The sequence below is a fragment of the Xyrauchen texanus genome, chromosome 15 (assembly GCF_025860055.1).
Source record: "Xyrauchen texanus isolate HMW12.3.18 chromosome 15, RBS_HiC_50CHRs, whole genome shotgun sequence".
Taxonomy (NCBI): domain Eukaryota; kingdom Metazoa; phylum Chordata; class Actinopteri; order Cypriniformes; family Catostomidae; genus Xyrauchen; species Xyrauchen texanus.
This window is the reverse complement of record NC_068290.1, coordinates 11376039-11396803: the sequence shown is the minus strand read 5'-3', so window position 1 is coordinate 11396803 and position 20765 is coordinate 11376039. Positions and strand designations below refer to the sequence as shown.

The 20765-nt window shown below is 36.1% G+C and overlaps 1 protein-coding gene across 1 annotated transcript in view; it reads right to left on the bottom strand.

Annotated features, from left to right (window-relative positions):
• LOC127655860 (eukaryotic translation initiation factor 3 subunit E-A) overlaps positions 1-8953 on the bottom strand; it is a 51263-nt gene extending 42310 nt beyond the window's left edge. The window contains exons 1-4 of the mRNA XM_052143883.1: positions 8845-8953; positions 7553-7670; positions 7296-7413; positions 1345-1387 (exon numbers count right to left, since the gene is read on the bottom strand). Coding sequence (XP_051999843.1) covers positions 1345-1387; positions 7296-7413; positions 7553-7670; positions 8845-8934 — 369 coding nt within the window. The 5' untranslated portion in view covers positions 8935-8953. The remainder of the gene's footprint in view (positions 1-1344; positions 1388-7295; positions 7414-7552; positions 7671-8844) is intronic.
• Positions 8954-20765: the final 11812 nt, after the last annotated feature.

Sequence of the window (20765 nt, the reverse complement as noted above, 5' to 3'; positions counted from 1 at the left end):
AGCAAATGCAGAGCTACCACCAATGAGAGTGCAGATGATGAAGATCATGTGATCAATCAGCCTAAACAGCTGGACAATATAAACAAAAGTACAGTGACTTGACGACCTCAAGTATTTTAATTGCAGTCAGTGTGAACACCCCTTTAAATAATCGATAAAAACAAAAGACATTTTATTGGTTGCCTGGTTTCCATTTTTGCCATATGGACCTTAGAGTAGGGACATATTGAATTTTTGACGGCAATAAAAATGAGGCCACAGTCTCTACAATGGTTTGTGCACTTGTTTAAACTGGTGTTGATCTTTCAGCTGACAAAACATTTAAAATACATTTTCAAAATAATACTTCCTTTCTAAAATCTCTCAGCAAAAACATTTTCAGTAGACAAAAAATATTTCAGGAAGCATGAGTTGTGAATATTAGACATGATTGAGGACCTTTATAAAATGCATGCAATTGTACTTAAATTTTCTTTTCTTTAAAGCTTTGTTTTCATCTTTGTAAATCTCAATATGCAGTTTACCCTGACTAAGGTCTATTGTGCTGGGTTAGCCCAGACCACAGTGATATCTGATTGGTCCAAAATCCAACTCCAAATTATTGAACATCAAACATCTTCTGATTGGCTGTGATTTTGTTCCTTAATGCAGTATTAACTTTCAATGAGAACAGAAAAATTACTTAAAAATACTTAACGGTGGGACATTTTTGCATCACACCTGTTTACGACACACTGTGAAATTTGACTCCAAGGTTATCTGGCCCATCCTTTTAAAACACAATCCTCGATTTCATCTAACAGTGATGAACAGAGAGTACCAGTAGTTTGATAGACAATTTCGATAGAAGTTTGTTGCCATAGCATCTCGGAACAAAGTTAATTGTGTGTGTGCTATTTTATGTCTGTTTGTGTGGTCACATTAAAATAGAGCTCTGGCGTGGATGTTGTTAAGGCTAGAGTCCTAGATGCATGCTTGCTTAAATCAAGTCGTAAAGGCAGGACAGCCTGTGCAGTGAAGGTGCACTAAGGACAGGCCTCAGGTCAGTCCCAGGATGCTGGGGTGGGAGGGGAGTACTGTCAAGTCAAATATAGATTCCCCAGCATTCTTGAGGCCATACCCACAGGTCTCGAGCCGTTCTGTTTATTCTTACCAATTCGCCACAGAATGTACATGTCCACAGAAATTTCTGCAAGCCATAAAATCCCAGAAAATGACTTAAGGTTTTGGGAAGTCTTTTAATGTTTAGCTTCTCGAGGCCTCCACCCCCCCAAAAAAAACTGGGTTCACAGAGAAGTCATGAGAACGCTTCAGAGGAGCGGAAGAGTCAGCTGAAGTACTTACACCATGCTTTTCGGCCAGATAGTCGAACAGCATACGTCCGTCCCTGGAAGAGAGAAGCATTTTGTGGTGATCAGGGGTTTCTTAGTTGCAAAATGTGGATATTTTTCTTGACTGAGCCATTCAATAGAACAGATGTTACACTTTTTGTAAAGGTATAAAGATATTAGAATTAGAATAATTCCCAAGATGTGAAAATCTGGTAGTCTTCCTTGAGTGACAAAAAATGCTAGGTCATTTTGGATGGTTGCCAGGGCAATGATATCTAGGACATTTCTATGATGTTCTGGTTTCTTGACATGGCTTGGATCCCTCCTTCAATATAAGTCTACAGTTATTGTAAGTCCTTGTACTGTCTGCCAGATGGAAAACGTAAAGGGGCTTTTACATGACTTGCGTAGGGGCATCAGCGCACTGCTCAGTGCAAGAGTTAAGTGCCGCTTTGACCTGCACATGAAAAGCATTGCAGAGAAGGTCACAGAAGAGCAAATTTACGAGTCTGCCAGTCAAGGAAGCAGGTGTAAACAGTAAACATTAAAAACATATTTTTGGAGAAGGAAAAAAGTCCAGCAATTGAGGACAGAAAGAGGATTATTTTCCGTTAAGGTCTTGGTATGTTCTTGGTGAATTAAAATTACTGGTAGTTCAATAACAGAGGTCTCTGGATCCTCAGAAACAATAAGGTTACATTAATAAATAATACATTTTATAAGAAATTAAATCTCTCTTCATAAAGTTTAACAGTTTTAAATAAGTTCTTGTTGCTTTGTAGTGAGGTAAAATGTGTGAAAATAACTACAGTGTCAAATTGGAACAGTAATGACAAAGACAGACTTTGCATATGCGCAAATTGACAGGTAACCATTGGCTAACGCTTCGCAAGGTCAGTAGCAACAGGGTCAAAGTTTAATTTTGAGTTTTAAGTTCGAGTGCCACTCCATAGGCTCAATGTATTCAGCAACAAGTGATGTGGAAACCCCCTTAAATCAGATCACTTAGAAAAGTAACAGCACACCTCTATTCAACAAGCTGCAGGATTTGTGGTATTATTCATATCCAAAGTACAAAATCCGCAGGACAAATTACAAGTCGACGATGAATAATTAAGGTTAGGGGTTTGTTCATATCCCTAATCCTACATTTAAGAGAGAAAGAAACAGTAATGCTTGGCATAGCAGGTACCCCTAATTTAAGAAAGAAGTGATTAGAAAATAATGGAAACAAACAAATCAAACACCCAGTATTCTTCTCATCAGGTTGATGGGAGTAGGATCAATGCTACTTGTGTGATGGTGTATCACTAGGTTTTGGCAAAATACTTGGCAAAGTGGGAGCTGGTAACCACGCTTACCGCACGACCACCTCCGCCAAATGTGGCCTGCCTCTAAAGAACTCAGCAAATGAAGTTGTGCGTCACCACGTGCTCCAGACAAAGAGAGAGAGGAGGTTGCAAGTTTATTTTATTTGTGGGGAGGTTCAAAGGCTGTTTATAAAGGCATTCTCCTGCAGGACTGCTTCTGTTGCATTATACTATCATCTGACATGTGCTGGGACTCTGGATGGAGACTATGGGTGGCAATCAGCAGGGACCTGCCATACCATATTATATTGTTATCTTGGTCGTGATACAATCATATTGCTATTCTTTATCTGTTTATTGTATTACGATTTTTCAAAAAAAAAAGGTGCACAATACATCAGTGACTAATATATTATTGGCCAATAATTTTACATTTACATTTATGCATTTGGCAGACGCTTTTATCCAAAGCGACTTACAGTGCAATTATTACAGGGACAATCCACCCCAGAGCAACCTGGAGTTAAGTGCCTTGCTCAAGGACACAATGGTGGTGGCCGTGGGGTTCGAACCAGCGACCTTCTGATTAACAGCCCTGTGCTTTAGCCACTATGCCACCATCACTTTTTTAATTGAGACCCCAATAGTGGAATTACCACCAATTTTTTGCCAAAAATTTGTTTCCGTTAATTTACTTGCGGCAGATAATCTATGACTGTTGCGGCTTCACTCACTCGTTGTAAGGCAGTCTAAAACATCAGTGCACATGCCCACGAAGAGCATGTGTAATCAGGATATAAGGCCAAGTTAGCATCTCATTTCATTGTGGTCGATACTAATAGGTTATCGGTATCGGCCACAATGAGCTGTGAATTTTCGGATATTGGCCCAGATATGTCATATTGGTACATCCCTTGTTCAGTTGTGCAAATAAGCTGTATGGAAGAACTGTATGAACATCCTGACAAAGGAAACAAGTTATATACTCAATCTCAACGCATCCTGCAAATGCATTTTATTCTAAAATAAATAATTATTCGTTGGCCTAATGCCGCGGTATGCTTTGTGGTGGTCAATCGCTTTGTTTTCCGCAAAAATATTACTGTGAAAAATGTAACGAAAAATACTGATTCTTGGCATTGGAGAGAAGTTAACCCTAATATCTTTATTGAGAATTTCTGCATTCTGCAGACCCCTTCACCTACTATATCCCATAACTATTTTACTACCTGTCAGTCTGTCTGCCAAAGAGGATATTATTTCTTTACTCTGTCAACTATCACCACCTTCCCATCTGGGCCAAAATGAGGAACAGGTAGACCAGCCCTTGCCTTGGAGGTCAATGCAACTGGTGCTGAGGGAACTGTGAGAAGACACAGCCCTCGGCCATTCAGGGAAGCTCATCCAACAATCACACTCAGTCCATTAAAAAAAAGAATCCATCACCACTCCATATGTTCCAGCACTCCTGAACAATGGTACTGACAGATTTCCAAACATGATATCACCTAATAACATCCGCTCTATAAACGACATTGTCAGAGAGCCGACAGCGCGACACTGTAAACATCAGACTGACGCAGTAAAAAAAAAGAAAAAAGAAAACCTGAATGCAAACGTGCAAATAAACAAAGGAACAAATAAAGACCAGTCCTGATCTACACTTCCTGGTGGCGTGTCGGCCTGTGAAACTCCAGACACCAAAAAATGCCCTCCGAAAACCGAAATATTCAAATCGAATGAGTAAACTTCAAAGTGGCTCATTAATGAAGAGCAGACATCCATTTGAGTGGGTTAATTAAGACTGTGCCTGGTTCTATGGCCACACACTTAATCCTGAACTGTGATAAAAACATGTTTGGGAGAAACAAAAAGCAAACTGTTGTTTAAAGATGTCTAGGGAAGGCAATACCACCTACTGAGATTTCTCACTGTAGAGACACCACAAACACACTGGTAGCCTGATAAAATATATAGAAGCACGGTGTGGTATTAGCGCTAGTCAAAGTGAACAATTAAGCAATAACTAAATGCAGATCACAGCTTTACCTTGCTATTTATTAAATATGCTCTTACCCAAAGATGAAAAATCTGTCATCATTCAATTCACTCAGCCTAATACTATTCCAAAACCATATGATGTTCTTTCATGGATCACAAAGTGAGATTGCTAATCAAAATGCCTGTCACCATTCATTTTCATTGTATCATTTTTACATTTAAAAAAAAAAAAAAAAAAAAAAAGGGGTGACTGAAGCAAACATTCTCCCAAATATCTCCTCTTGTGTTCAAAAGAAAAAAGTCATGTGGATTAGGAACAACATGAGGGTGAATACATTATTACAAAATGTTAATTTTGGGGTAAACTATCCCTCTAAGTCCAAGTTTGATAATCATTCCAATCCAACATAAACAAAGAGAATCTAAATCAGGAAACAACTTTCAACATCTCTAATCTTGCAAATCCCTCCACGCGTTAATGGAGACAACTATTTGGAGAATATCTCTACTGGTTTCAGTAATGAGTGCAATGACCTTCTGTTAATTAAATACATACAAATCTCTAATCCTTAATATGCCTCATATCTAAACCTAAAACATTAGCTGGCGGCAAGAAATTTCTTAAATGAAATGAAGGATACCCATCCAAAAGAAGCAATCAAAGGATGAGGACTGAGTTCAACCAAAATATTTTAATTATGGCAGCATCAGAGAAATCGAAAAAGTTGCCTCAGTTAAACTCAAGCATTCTGCTCTTCTGAATTTGCTAAATGAAACTATACACCCGTGCACATGGCAATTTGCATCAAATATGATCTGATTGTGATTACAAATGCCTGCTGACATTCTGCCATCCATTTAATTAAATGGCACTTAAGCCCCACCATCCAGAAAAAGAGCCACAAATGTTCTGTTTGGAGTATCGTCTAGCATCGAGCAGGGCTCCATCCCACATCCCTGAGGACTGTCTCGTCTCAACTGTGCAATTGTGCACTGTTCAGATTGCATTAGATGAACAAGAAAAATACACAGATTTTTAAATATAAAAGAATTAAAGAGAGAATCAGCGTTCTAAACATACAATTTAGGTTAAAATTCGAACATTTCACCACACTGTAAACACGGCCAACGTGTAAAATAAGTTATGTCAACATTGGTCTAAGTAACAAAGATGATCACTTTAAATTTCAAACAACCACAATACACCCTCAAGACTGTACTTCATGGCTCATTGGTACATCTAAGTAAGAGACCCTGGGGTCATCTCTATGCTTTAAACATAACATCCAGATATATGAATGAGTCCAACATTTTTACATTTGGAGTATTCGTTGCCACACTAATTTGCTCTAGTCTGTACTGTGTTGGCATTTGCACCTAATTCCATATATATATATATATATATATATATATATATATAAAATTTATCAAACTGAATAAGTTGTAAAGTTTTAAAAGTTATAAGTCTTTTTATTTAAACACTCAAGAATGGACTAGGAGGGGGCTTCACTTTTTCTGTTTGAATCTGATAGAATAGTCCCACTGTAGTGTAATAGTTTTAGCTTTTGGTAAGATAGTTTTGCTTTGCACATCAATTCATGCTAATAATCAAAAGTAAATTCCTGAAGATTGAGAAAATGAACGAAATTTGGAAAGATGAAGGAAAGCGGTTGCAAACAGGTTTTTATGATCTCACCAGCTTATTTCTCTCCAGTGCTATATAAATAATTAGATATTATGTAGGTAAACAGACAGATAGATAGGCAGGAAGACATACAAATAGATAGATACCTGAAAAACAAAATCTTTTTCAAAGATTAGACACAGTTAAGTAATGGGAGTCAAAATAATGCTCAACTAAACTGACAATTGAAGAGGTAGATGCTGTTCACACATGGTATTAAGATGCATTTCGGGTGATCTGATCATATGTGGTCAGTACTGAATACAGGTATAAATGGGCCGGTGTCTAAAACGTAGTGATCGGATCACAACAACGAAATACGAATGTGATCAAAAACGCACATGACCACATCGCATTTGAGGTGTAAACACGATCCATCTTGTATGTGCCCCGACAGCAGAGAAGCACCACCTCTCATCTGTCAATCAACTGCTGCGCTACAACAACTGTTTAAACTTCGCCGGTTACGTGTGGCTTTAAAAGGGAAAAACCGTCCTATCGTAAAATTTGAAAAAGGTAATACATACTAAAGCACAGAACTTCAGTGTGTTTGATATTAACATGCAGAGACACAGTTGAGAATCACACACATCTGATACATAGGTTAATAAAGGAAATCAACTAAAATAACGATTAATTCTGCTCCTAAAATTGCATTTGTACTTGGATTAAATTTCAGCAGCATCTGGGAGATCATCATTTTGGTTTGTTTTTTTGCCATTTCTTTTGTATTTAATATCATGCAGTAATGCACTAACAGAGTGATTGATGTATGTCATCATGAAATCAGAGACCCTCCCCTCAGAATCCAAACACAAGTGGTCACAGGACATGCATTTATTGACCAGGTGTAAACAGTGATGTGTCTCACCTGACCACATGTGATCAGATCACCTGAGACACATCTTAATACCAGATGTAAACGGGGTCAAAGATGGCCATTGGTACACGTCTGAATTCCACATTCACCTTGTTGACTGCATCTGTCTGGTGGTCTCTGGATCCTCAAACACCTTCACAATTGGCTCTGTATCAGCCTGCAGTTGCTTCAGCTGAGCCACAACTTCAGACCTCTTCTCTCTGAGAGCTGCAAACAGGTGGCACATTGCTGATCAGAACCCAATATACCAACCATTGATCATATACTACCCATAAGCATCTTTGTTACAGAGATTACAGAAGACTGTAGCATTAAGTTTCATGAACTCTTTAGCAAAAACACTCACAGTTTGGTATTTCTTTGTCAGGAAATAAATTCCTGTACACATCCATGGCAAAGTCCACCATGTTGGTTTCACTGAGAAGATCCAGCTTTCCATGGAGGAGCTCATGCTCATTGTAAATCTAGAACACAGTTATGGAAACATTAACAATTCCTTCCAGCAGATGTATAAATGCAAAACTATCATCACCAGCCTTGCACAATCACGTGTGATTTTAAGTTAAATAGGGCTACAACTAACGATTATTTTGATAATCGACTAATCTAGAGATTATTAGAACGATTATTTGACTATTTGGTTGAATCATTAGCTCTTAACCGACTATTCAGCTTGTGCCCCGACTTAAAAGGTTGTATTAAACGTGCTTACTAACAACAACAAAAAACAAAAAAAGAGGACAAAATAACTTTTTAAAAATATCTCTAAATGACATTCACTGAATTCCAAGGGGAAAAAAACTTTTTTTTTTAATTAAGTTTAATTCAGTAAAAATTAACTGCAAAAAAATAACCTATTGTAATCAAGAGTTTGTCTTCCACATATTCTCTAAAAGCAAGTCTAAATATTTTATATGTTGCTTCTCAAGTAAATGTATCTTGTTTTAAGCAGGCTATTTTTAGATATTTTAAAACATTAAATATTGCATTCAAGGTTCAAATTTCTTCTGCAGTATAGCTTCAGACTATGTGGATTAAATCACTGAAGTCTTATGGATTACTTTTATGCTGACTTCCGAATTCTGGCCACATTCACTTGCATTTTATGGACCTTTGTGTTCATAGAAGAAAGTCAGTCATACACATCTGGGATATCCTGAGGGTGAGTAAATGATGAGACTTTTCATTTTTGGGTGAACTTGCCCTTTAAGATGGTTACGTGTATGATATATTTGGGACTCCAGACAAACACAATGTCCTCGCTTCTAGAGAGGATTGTAGCAGCTCACAAGGTTGCTTAAAGATGTTGGCTAGGGAGGCAGCTCATTGATTTTGAAACAGCCCACAGTTAGCTAGCTTGCTAGCTTTTAAAATAAATCTAATGTGGTTAGCGTGTCTATTATTAACATCAATCTTGGTTTACCTTATTATTTGCGTACATTGAGTCATGTATTTTATTCTATGTGTTCATTACAAAGTAAACTCATACGTTATCTGCTTTGTATACTATCCGAAATGCCGGTGAGAGAGTAGCATTGTGGCTAACATAACGCGCGCACGTGGTTAAAACTGACGCTTATTTTACGTACAAATAGTGCTACACGACGCTTAACAAAAATACACAAATTATATGCATACCTCTTTTACTGAAAGGAATTCCAGCAGCGGGAAAACGAGATGTCTGTCAAGAAAGTGGGCGATTTTGGTGGTCAGATCGTATTCCGCCATGTTGAAAACGGAAGAGGACGCGGTTCGAATCAAGAAAACTTTATGTAAAGGGTCCTCACAGTACAATGACAGGCTTCTGCAACAGGAAGTGTAAGTAAAATTGTCACACAATATCAGTCAAAGAGTCTAGAATAGAATATAATATACTTTAGAAGCTTTATTCACCAAGTAAACAAGAAGAAGAAGAAGAATTATATAAATTACAAATAAGACATGTAAATAAAAATAAAATAAGATATATAAATGTATTAGTCCTAAATATACAGGTCTGGAAAAAAAATTAAGAGACCTCTGCAAAAGTATCAGTTGCTCTGGATTTACTATTTATAGGTATGTGTTTAAGTAAAATGAAAATGTTTGTTTTATTCTATAAAATACTGACAACATTTCTCCCAAATTCCAAATCAAATTATTTTATTAATTATATTAATACAATAAATAAAATTGTCATTTATAACATTTATTTGCTGAAAAAGACAACTGGTCAAAATAAGACAAAATATGCAATGTTTTCAGACCTCAAATAATGCAAAGAAACAAGTTCATATACATTTTTAAACAACACTTTACTTAGGGGGAGATCAGAAATCAATATTTGGTGGAATAACTCTGATTTTCAATCACAGCTTTCAATCTTGGCATGCTCTCTACCCGTTTTTCACATTGCTGTTGGGTGACTTTATGCCACTCGTGGCACAAACATTCAAGCAGCTCGGCTTTGTTTGATGGCTTTTGGCCATCCATCTTCCTCTTGATCATATTCCAGAGGTTTTCAATAGGGTTCAGGTCTGGAGATTGGGTTGGCCATGTCAGGGTCTTGATTCTGTGGTCCTCCATCCACACTTTGATTGACTTGGCTGTGTGGCATGGAGCATTGTCCTGCTGGAAAAAACAATCCTCAGAGTTGGGGAACATTGTCAGAGCAGAAGGGAGCAAGTTTTTCTTCCAGTATGACCTAGTATATGGCTTGATTCATGCCTCGTTCACAAAGATGAATCTGCCCAATTCCAGCCTTGCTGAAGCGCCCCCAGATCATCACCGATCCTCCACCAAAGTTCACAGTGGGTGCGAGACACTGGGTCTTGAAGGCCTCTCCAGGTCTCCCTCAAACAATTAGTTGACCAGGTGAAGGATCAGTGATGAACTGGAGGTGCTTCAGCAAGGCCGGAATCAGGCAGATTCATCTTTGTGAAGGACACATGAATCAAGCAACATACAAGGTTATCCTGGAAGAAAACTCTTTCTAAATCCAGAGAAACTGATAATTTTGCAGTGGTCTCTTAATTTTTTCCAGAGCTGTATATAGGTCAATCTCTGAAAAAAAATATGGTCTAGCTTCTATTTTTTATTTTAAACTTGGACCCACCAGCTGGTAATGCCGTTAAGAGGTAACCTATATGCTACCATATGTAATGTTAAGCCTGTTCTATTGCTTTTATTAGGCTACTGTATATTAGGCGATCAGAAGATATTCAGGCTCTAGTTGACATGATTCATTGTAGCTCATTTTAGTTTGATTAAAGTAATATTCCCGGTTCATTGCAACTTAAGCTCAATCGACAGCATTTGTGGCATAATGTTGATTGCCACAAAAAATCGTCCCTGACCTTTTCTTTAAACAAATCAAAAAATCAAGGTTACTGTGAGACACTTACAGTGGAAGTGAATGGAGCCAATTTCTGATAAAAAAAATAAATATATATATATATATGCTGCAAATCCACAAATGCTGTCGATTATGCTTAACTTGTATTGAACACAAAATATTCATTTAAGGAATAAAATCCATCAGATCTGTTTTTAAATGTGTCCCACTTTTTCTAACATGTTAACATTAGCGAGTCTGTACTTAAAGCAAATCCCTACAAATAATTACTGTAAATGGGATTTTGCAACAATACACACTTTTAGTAATTGGCCATCCAATCCAATCATCATTGTAAAATCACCACAAAACATTGACAGGTGATTTGTATTCTTTATGGAGGAATCTGTTAGATGATGAAGCTTTATCACTTCTGCTAGATGTCAGGCAATTAAGATTTTTACAGAATGACAAAGATCTTTGCGGCAATTATTAATAACTGTTTTATGTTATAGTCTAGAAATATTAAAATGGCAATCTATCATAAAAAGTATTTATCCAACTTTACCAGTCTGAACTCAGTACTCAAGCAAAGTGGCAAATGCAATATAGAAACAAACAGTAAAAAAAAAGATAAAGTGCAACGAATGCTGAATTCCGGGAAGTTGGAAAGCCTGTAATATACACTCACCTAAAGGATTATTAGGAACACCTGCTCAATTTCTCATTAATGCAATTATCTAATCAACCAATCACATGGCAGTTGCTTCAATGCATTTAGGGGTGTGGTCCTGGTCAAGACAATCTCCTGAACTCCAAACTGAATGTCAGAATGGGAAAGAAAGGTGATTTAAGCAATTTTGAGCGTGGCATGGTTGTTGGTGCCAGACGGGCCGGTCTGAGTATTTCACAATCTGCTCAGTTACTGGGATTTTCACGCACAACCATTTCTAGGGTTTACAAAGAATGGTGTGAAAAGGGAAAAACATCCAGTATGCGGCAGTCCTGTGGGCGAAAATGCCTTGTTGATGCTAGAGGTCAGAGGAGAATGGGCCGACTGATTCAAGCTGATAGAAGAGCAACTTTGCCTGAAATAACCACTCGTTACAACCGAGGTATGCAGCAAAGCATTTGTGAAGCCACAACACGCACAACCTTGAGGCCATCCCTTTATGGCCACCCCTTTATGGCCATCCCTTTATGGCCACCATGTACCCATCCTCTGATGGCTACTTCCAGCAGGATAATGCACCATGTCACAAAGCTCGAATCATTTCAAATTGGTTTCTTGAACATGACAATGAGTTCACTGTACTAAAATGGCCCCCACAGTCACCAGATCTCAACCCAATAGAGCATCTTTGGGATGTGGTGGAACGGGAGCTTCGTGCCCTGGATGTGCATCCCACAAATCTCCATCAACTGCAAGATGCTATCCTATCAATATGGGCCAACATTTCTAAAGAATGCTTTCAGCACCTTGTTGAATCAATGCCACGTAGAATTAAGGCAGTTCTGAAGGCGAAAGGGGGTCAAACACAGTATTAGTATGGTGTTCCTAATAATCCTTTAGGTGAGTGTATATCAATGGGAATAAAAAAAGTGCATTGGGTTATAACGTTACAATGAATGATAAAATAATTATCTATGTTGACAAAAGTTATGGCCAGGGGAAAAAGCGAAGCATGTGTCTATTTTAATAGAATAGAATAGAATAGAATAGAATAGAATAGACAGGCCCCCAGCCATCAGGAAGGGCATCCGGCATAAAACCTGTGCTAAGTCAAATATGCAGATCACGGATGGTCCACTGTGGCGACCCCTAATGGGAACAGCTGAAAGAAGAAGAAGAATAGAATAGAATAGCATGTACATACAATGTAAAATATTTGTTAATTTTGTACTTTTTCATAATCTCTGATATGTGTATACAATGATTTTCATTTGTAGAGTAAAATGGGAGCATAGTTATGCTGTAAACATTTCAAGGCTCCTATAATTTGACTGCAGAATTGATAGAATTAAACATTTTATTGAATTGAATAGAATTGAAAAAAAGCTCACTCTGTGTTTTCTTTCATTAAACTGTCAAAATAATCATGCTGTATGGTATACAGACAGCCTACACTGTCAGTTAAAGGAAAGTTCACTTTCATTGTATGAAAAAAAAAAAGGTCCAGTGACTGAGGCTAACATTCTGCCTAACATCTCCTTACAGGTTTGGATCCAACACAAGGGTGAGTAAATGACAGAATTTCAATTTTTCAGTGAACTAGACACAAGAATCGCATACAATGTATTTTAGCATCTCTCTCATTAAGATGCTCATGTGTTGACCATACACGGCAGAGAAGAGCCGATATCAGTCATAAATGGTCCATTTTAATAGGTTCCACTGGCACCATGTTTGCTAAACAACCACATGGCACTGCCGTCCCAAAAACTATTTATCTTTTGTGACAGTGAAATCTCTTTCTCCTTAGAGACTGCAGGTAAGAATGAGTCACAAATGCACACACCGTTGTCACTTTGGCCAAATCTGTTTTACTGGGCACCGCTGACGTTTTCTAAAAAGAACTCTTTGTTTGAGTTTTCATAACATTCATGTCAAGATTTAGCACTTTATTGTAAAGGTCTCTTTTGTTTTAATTCCAATACTTTTGTTTTGTTTGAATGCTGTTTGTGCCACTGCATAGCATCTTGTTGGTTTTGATCGTAGCAAAGGTTAACTTTTCTCATTGAAAAATGGAAAGCGCACATAAAAATTTCACGCTTGCTTTACCGTGCTATGAACCTAATTTCACAGTCTTTATGTGTGCATGAGGTTTTCTTTGCAAAACAATCATGTTTTTTCTTTGGTATTGAGTATTTTTCCAGTCACACATATGCCATACATTCCCAGAGTTCATGAGGAAGTCATTTTGTCCAAATAATTAAATACTGATTATGTATTTCTTGTATGACAACACATGAATTGGAGTTAGATAGTGTTGTATTTTTTTTTTTTTAGATAGTGTTTTAGATAGTGTGAGTTATTTGTTTTATAATATTAAATGAGAACATTTATTTGTCCCCTAAACCTTTCAACAGTTTGGCACAACAGTCAAACTGGCACTCAGGTTTTAGAAGACATCCATCAAAATTATTGCAAAATGATTATTCATTGCTTACAAGCAAATTACCGGGTATTATTAAGTGGTTTTCTTTAAACTGTGCAAATAGGCACCTTGTCGGGATTGTAAATGCTTCAGCACTTAAATTAGAATTATTATTCCTCACTATGCCTATTTATAAAGTAGAATCTCAAATCAAGGTGTTATTTTAATATGAAAGGGGCATTCACACATATCGTGTTAAGTGAAGACAAGACTAAGTGTATTTTGTGCTTTAAAATGTTTTTGTTCTGCATCCAGGTAAATGCAGCAACGTGCAGCCTGGTCTCATGAAATTTACGTGACCATTGCAACGTTTTTGCAAAACTGAAATTGCATGCTTCATAACATGTTTGGCTGCACTTTTTAAGCTAATGTCAAGCAGGGGGCTACAAAACTGGCGAAATGAGATCGTAATCAGATTTTAGATTTCGTTTTTAGTTTTATTTCAGTTTAGATGGAGGTTTTAATATAACATACCTCCCTAACCTAAAACTTTACCCTACACTTAACCAATATTGTCCGAAAAGAGAAATGAGAGTTAAAGAAAACAGACATCCTTACCCTTATCCAACACCTAACTTTAACTGATAGTGTTTTAAAATGCAGAAGCAAAATGAAAAGCACATTTTCTGAAGCAACCACATCAATTTGTGTCACTTCTATGTTTTTATTTTGTCATTTGTCAGATAGAATTCTTGTGTGGTTTTGAACCATGGTCCAACACTCTTATGAGGTGTGCTACTACACAAACGAATCACATTGGAATACAAAGGTGAGTCTGTAATACAACCGTTAAAATTTATAATTTTTCAAAAGATGTGTTAGAGTAAAATTGTCTCAATATCATAACATAGCAGGGTCTGAGTAATAGAAAGAAAAATAAGTGTTTTTAAAGTCATAATCAGCCATTGAAGTCATGATTTGAGTAAAAATAAAAAAAGTAAAAAAGACAAGTTTTAGCACCATAGTGTTAATTTCACCTGGAGACATGTATAACAAGTTTTGCAAAAATTTATATATACTGTAGAGTCAAGTTTTCACTATATGAGACCAGGTTGGCAACGTGACTTAGCTAGTTATTTCATAATGAACTAACTATGCTGCCGCATACTATATAAATACACACTGAAATCAACAAATAGAGGCATCATTCTTGAAAACCTTTTTTTTTTTTGCTTGTAAACTTAAAAAGGCAATGATTTTCAGAAAGAGTCCAATGCTGGCAAAGTCTGTTGGAAAAGGAAGAAGCAATCGCTTAAATACAGCAAGCAGAATACTAATTGACATTAAGTTTTACTTTTGAAAAATTAATTCTGAGGCCAAAATGCTCTGGTTTCTCCTGTTTCAACCAGCCAGACATTTTAATGAAGGAGCCTCTGGAGCACAGCATTGGAAAATCCACGTTTACCCTCTCCACCTAGCAAGACAAGAAGAGACCTACTAATTTAGTTTTCAGTTCTCTTGCATTAAGATTTAAAGTTCACATAAAGCTACATTTACAACACTCCAGCTCTTGTATTGTTGTTTGAATGCAAATTCTGTTGAAGTAACTTCAAGGAACAATGATTTCGAAATATTGACACATTATCTAATAGTTAAGAACATGTGAAACCATTCATTTATTAAAGGTATAGTTCACCCAAAATGTTTAATTCTCTAATCATTTACTCACCCTCTTGGCATCACATATGTTTATGACTTTCTTTTTTCTGCAGAACACAATTTTCTTTAGAAGAATATTATTGCAGCTCTGTAGGTCCATACATTGCAAGTGAATGGTGACCAGACCTTTCAAGCTCCAAAAAGCACATAAATGCAGCATAAAAGTAATCCATAAGACTCAAGTGTTTAAATCTATATCTTCAGACGCTATACATAATGTGTAGGTGAGAAACTGATTTATATTTAATAATTTTTTACTATAAATCTCCACTTTCATATTCTGTTGGTTAAAATGGAGATTTATTGTAAAAAAGGATTAAAATGTTGTTCTATTTCTCACTCAAAGTGATTTCTTCGCTTAAGAAGACATATTAAACCACTGGAGTCGTATGGATTACTTTTATGCTGCTTTTATGTGATATTTGGAGCTTGAAACGTCTGGTCACCATTCACTTGCATTGTATGGACCTACAGAGCTGAAATGTTCTTCTAAATATCTTTGTTCACAGAACTTGATAACAAACCACACTTTAAACCCAGTGACTAACACAGGTCACCAAACACATCTTATATTGTATATATATATATATTGTATGAATATTGTAATTAATGTGTACCCTGGGTGACCCATAACTCAAGTGGTACAAAACACAAGCACCCAAAAAAAACATTTCTCTTGGTTCCGGTATCACACATTAACAGATAATTTCAACACAAATATAGAGCTATTTTAAAAGAGGAACTGTATTTTACAATGAATCATACCAAATTGTGGCTTTGTTAAAGCACGGGAAACAGTGAGCACTAAGGTGATTAAATCATCGACATTCCTTCGAGGGAAACGTACCAACTCTGGAAAAAAAGAGACCTTTCTGCATTCGCAATTGGATGCCGTTAGTAAACCCAAATCCCTCTGGATCTTTAAAGCCAGTTTCTTAAAAGGAGCCCTAATTCTAACCTACATTTTTATAACATTATTTGACTGACGAAGTGTTGAATGAGCTCATGGCTGAGGGTATATTGTATTTCTCAGCAAAATGCTGCAAATTGATTTGATGTAAAAACCTGACTCAATTAATATTTTGCAAAAAGAACTTACTTGATGTTTTTGGACACCAACTGTTTCTGTAGATGGAAATGAATGGTTTAAATGTCTGTGGTAGACAGTAAAATGTTTGCAGGAAAAGTTCTGATTGGCCCAGATGTTGTTGCTGCTTTTTACAACACTTCTGTCTGGAAACTCCACTATGCAGATGCTCCAGAACACGGCGAACTGAATATTCCACGCCTATACACTCCATATCCACCCGTCCCAACTGAGAAAAGTGTTGGGTATAACCACAAAAATAATAATTGCACAATTAAATATTCCTGTCCAAGTGCATACACACACAAATGCACATCTTTCTTCATTTCACTATCATAAACCTCAAGCCTCAAAATAAAAAAACAGCACCGTACATAAGACTTACTACTAAAAACCATCGCTGCATTTTGTGTTTAAATATATCACACCTTACTATCACAAATAGGGCTTGTAACTTAACTTCACCCATGCTGTGGGTTTTCTAGAAAGCTCTTGAAACTTTTCTATAATATATCAATTATTATGCAAGCAGCTTTTATGATATCTTATTAATTGAGAGACTTCATACTACAAGACCATTTCAGTTTAACCAGTGAAGACAAACATGTGACAACAAATCCGTATACATTTTAAACTCCCATCTTGAAGTTGGTTAAAATATATTTTCAAGTCCTCAGGAACAGGATAAAGGAAACTTATAAGGCAAACACCTCATATCAACATAAAGGAAGTGACACAAATGGCCAGTGGCATAGCCTGGCACCATACCCTGTTCATGTGTATCATGAGGCCCTGTAGGCGCCTCCTTAACTGTGGGGAACTATTGTTAAATGCAGTGTTGTGGATACCCCCTGTTGTTACTTATTCAACTCCTTCAGGGGCTAGAAGATTGGAGGGTGGTCCACAGAGCTGCCATGTCTGGCCAGTTTCTCAGCACCTGAGGACTGCTGCTGCCAGGCGCTTTCCAGTCTACCCGACCTGGGAGAGAATAAGGCAAAAAGTCTTAATGAGCAACCATTGCCCGCACTGTGAATAAGAGGGGAAAAAATGCCAAAGACAATGTACATTTATAGCAGATGAACTGCAGACTGGATGCTTGTAAAAAGAAATGTTAGAAAACCATTTTAGTTTCTCTTAATTATCTGATGATGGCAAAGGGGGCCCTTGTTGAACTACACTATATGTACATACAAGAGAGCTTGTGTTTTTAATGCGCTTGTAATAAATCTGAGGATTTACAAAGCATTCATGCCTCCGTTTTTTTTATTAGAAATGCTTTCATGTAGTTCATAGTGTCTTTCAGTGTTATTAGGTGGCCCTAATTAGGAGCAGTGTTTGTGGTAAGCATTACTAGTAACATGCATTATGTAATCAGATTACTTTATGAAAGTAACAGGTAATGTTATACTTTTTGCATTTACATACATCATAATACCTTTAAATGACCTTCACAATGCACATTATACTGTGCCGAATCTGTCTCACCACAAGTTGCGCAATATCCACTGTTTAAACCATACTGTACTGTCTACTGCCTTCTGTTTATACAAACAATAGTGGTAAGACTTTTGAGGTTGTATTTGTTAACATTATTTTACATATTAGGTGTTGTGAACTAAAAAAGAACAATATTTTTTTACATTAATAATCTTGGTTCATGTTAATCAATCAAAATGCTGTTTTTCATTGTTAGTTCGTGCTAGTTCATAATACATCAACCAATATTAACGTATGCAGCTTTAATGTAAACAATTTATTAGTACATATAAAAATTAACATTAACCAAGATTCATAAATGGGTGACCTTACACAATAAGCTTGTATTTGTTAACATTATTTAAAGGGATAGTTCATCAAAACATTTTAATTCTCTCAATCATTTACTTCCCCTAATGCCATCCCAGATGTGTATGAATTTGTTTTTCTGCTAAACACAAATTAAAATGTTTAGAAAAATATCATCAAAGCATATGAATAGGTACCAGCATTTTGAAGCTCCAAAAATCAAATAAAGGCAGCTTAAAAGTAATAAGACTACAGTGGTTAAATCCATGTCTTCTGAAGAAATATGATAGGTTTGGGTGAGAAACAGATCAATATTTAAGTCCTTTTGAAAATTACCAAAAAATGTAAAGTTGGGATTGAACGTAAATAATGTTCAACAGCATTTTGATAAATTTTGTAATAATCATATCATTCTGAATATATAGATTTAACCACTGTATTCTAATGGATTACTTTTTTGCTGCCTTAATATGCTTTTTGGACCTTCAAATTTTGGTACCTATTCATTATTATAGTGAGGACCTACAGAAATATTTTTCTAAAAATCTTTGTTTGTGTTCAGCAGAAGAAAGAAAGTCACACATCTGGGATGACATGAGGGTGAGTAAACGATGAGAGAATTTTCATGTTTGGGTGAACTATCCTAACATGAACTAACAATTATTACACATTTTACACAAACTTTATGTAAAGTGAGAAACAGTATGCATTATGCAACAATTAACATTTCAAATGGTAATTGTAAATGTAAGAGCAAACAATCTTATTTCTCGGACCAGGAATTCCAACAACTCCTTCTAATGTATATAGTTCCTTCCATGAGATCCCAGAATTGCCTCAAGCTGTGTTGTGGCTTAGATGGTGTGTTATATTTGAGCGAAACATGGCAAGCACTTTCAACTGTCTTTTTCTCAAAAGAAACTCTTTAGGAGATGATAGGGTGAAAAACTGAACACGTCTCAATAAACTTAATGACATGCAAGACAAAAAAAGATCTAATGAAATAGGATGATACACATAGTAAAACAAGGCCAAACTTTCTGTGAAAAATCATTCCCGTGATTTCTGCCTTATTAAGCTGAAGATACTGCCAGACAGGTCCTCCAGCTGCTTTTCATTTCAATATCAAATGAATCCAAATCAATAGCCTATGAAGACAAATGCCTGCATGCATGATATCTCAAAGTCAGAAACATTCGCTTTGGGCCCCAGTGCCAGTGATATGAATTAAAATGATTGTTTCTGCCTTTTAGATATGCATCACCTCGTTCGTTGGACGTGTCTAGTGATAAATCAAGCCCAGACCCCTGATTACATGCCCAGTGGTGAAATAAGCAATGTTGTACCTGATGCCATTGGACTTGGGTTATCGCTGAAGCCAAGGGGTCCACAGCACACAATGCAAACTCACAGCTTCCCATCACACTGAGCATTGTGAGACATCTGCACCGCACATGTAACCCTGAACACAATTGCTCGCTCTGAGAATTCAAGATTGCATTTTAAACCTTATAATGATTTAATGGAAAAGCTTATGTCTATAAATGTTTCTGTGGATGTGCAAATGCATTTGAGATATTGTGAGAGATTGTAAATAAACCTCAACTAATGAATGTTTTAGTGTAAATAATAAAAATAAAAAGAAATTCAAAAACTTGACAAGAAAAACATAAAATTCTAAACTACAACATACATTTACTAATTATTTAAATTGAAAAGTGTTATTTTTTTTATAGCATTATACAATTATGTCGAATTTATCACTTGTGGTTTTTATGTTTTTGAAGACCTTTGGTCTCTATAAAAAGAACATATTGCATTTATGCTAAAAATAATATTGAGAAAATAATATAAATATTCATTCAAGTAATTAATTAAATCGGGTATAAATACTGATGTTTGACTGCACATCAACATTAGTAGCTCATATCCAGTATATTGATTATAGTTAATGAGCAATTAAAGGGAAAGTTCACCCAAATATGAAAATTGTGTAATCATTTATTCACTCTCATGTTGTTCCAAACCGTAAACTTTCTTTCCTCTATGGAACACAATAAGAGATGTTTGGCAGAAGGACAGCCTCAGTCACCATTGACATTCATTGTTAAGTATGAAAAAACAAAAATGCAATGAAAGTGATTAGTGACCAGTTTTAGGTAAGTAATCCACAATAAGTGACTTATAACATCACAAAAGTAATCAGATTACTTTTCTGATTACGTTGTCGAAAAGTAATCAAATCATTAATTACTTTACTTTTAATTTACTTCCTAAAACACTTTTCACAGAAATGTTTTAGTTTATCTTCTCAACAAACAAAAAATAATGTCAAATTCCTTCTTGTTCATTTTCACACACAAGTCATTCACTTATTTCTCCCTTAAAATTACTCTATACTATAATTGTATACTACTATATTTTCGTAAAATTCTTGGTATATTTCTATTATTTTAGAAATATGTGTAATCCAAGTGATGTACTTCAAAATAATTAACTTAACTGAAAGTCATTAACTGTAATATGATTACAAAAATGTAAAATGTGATGCATTACA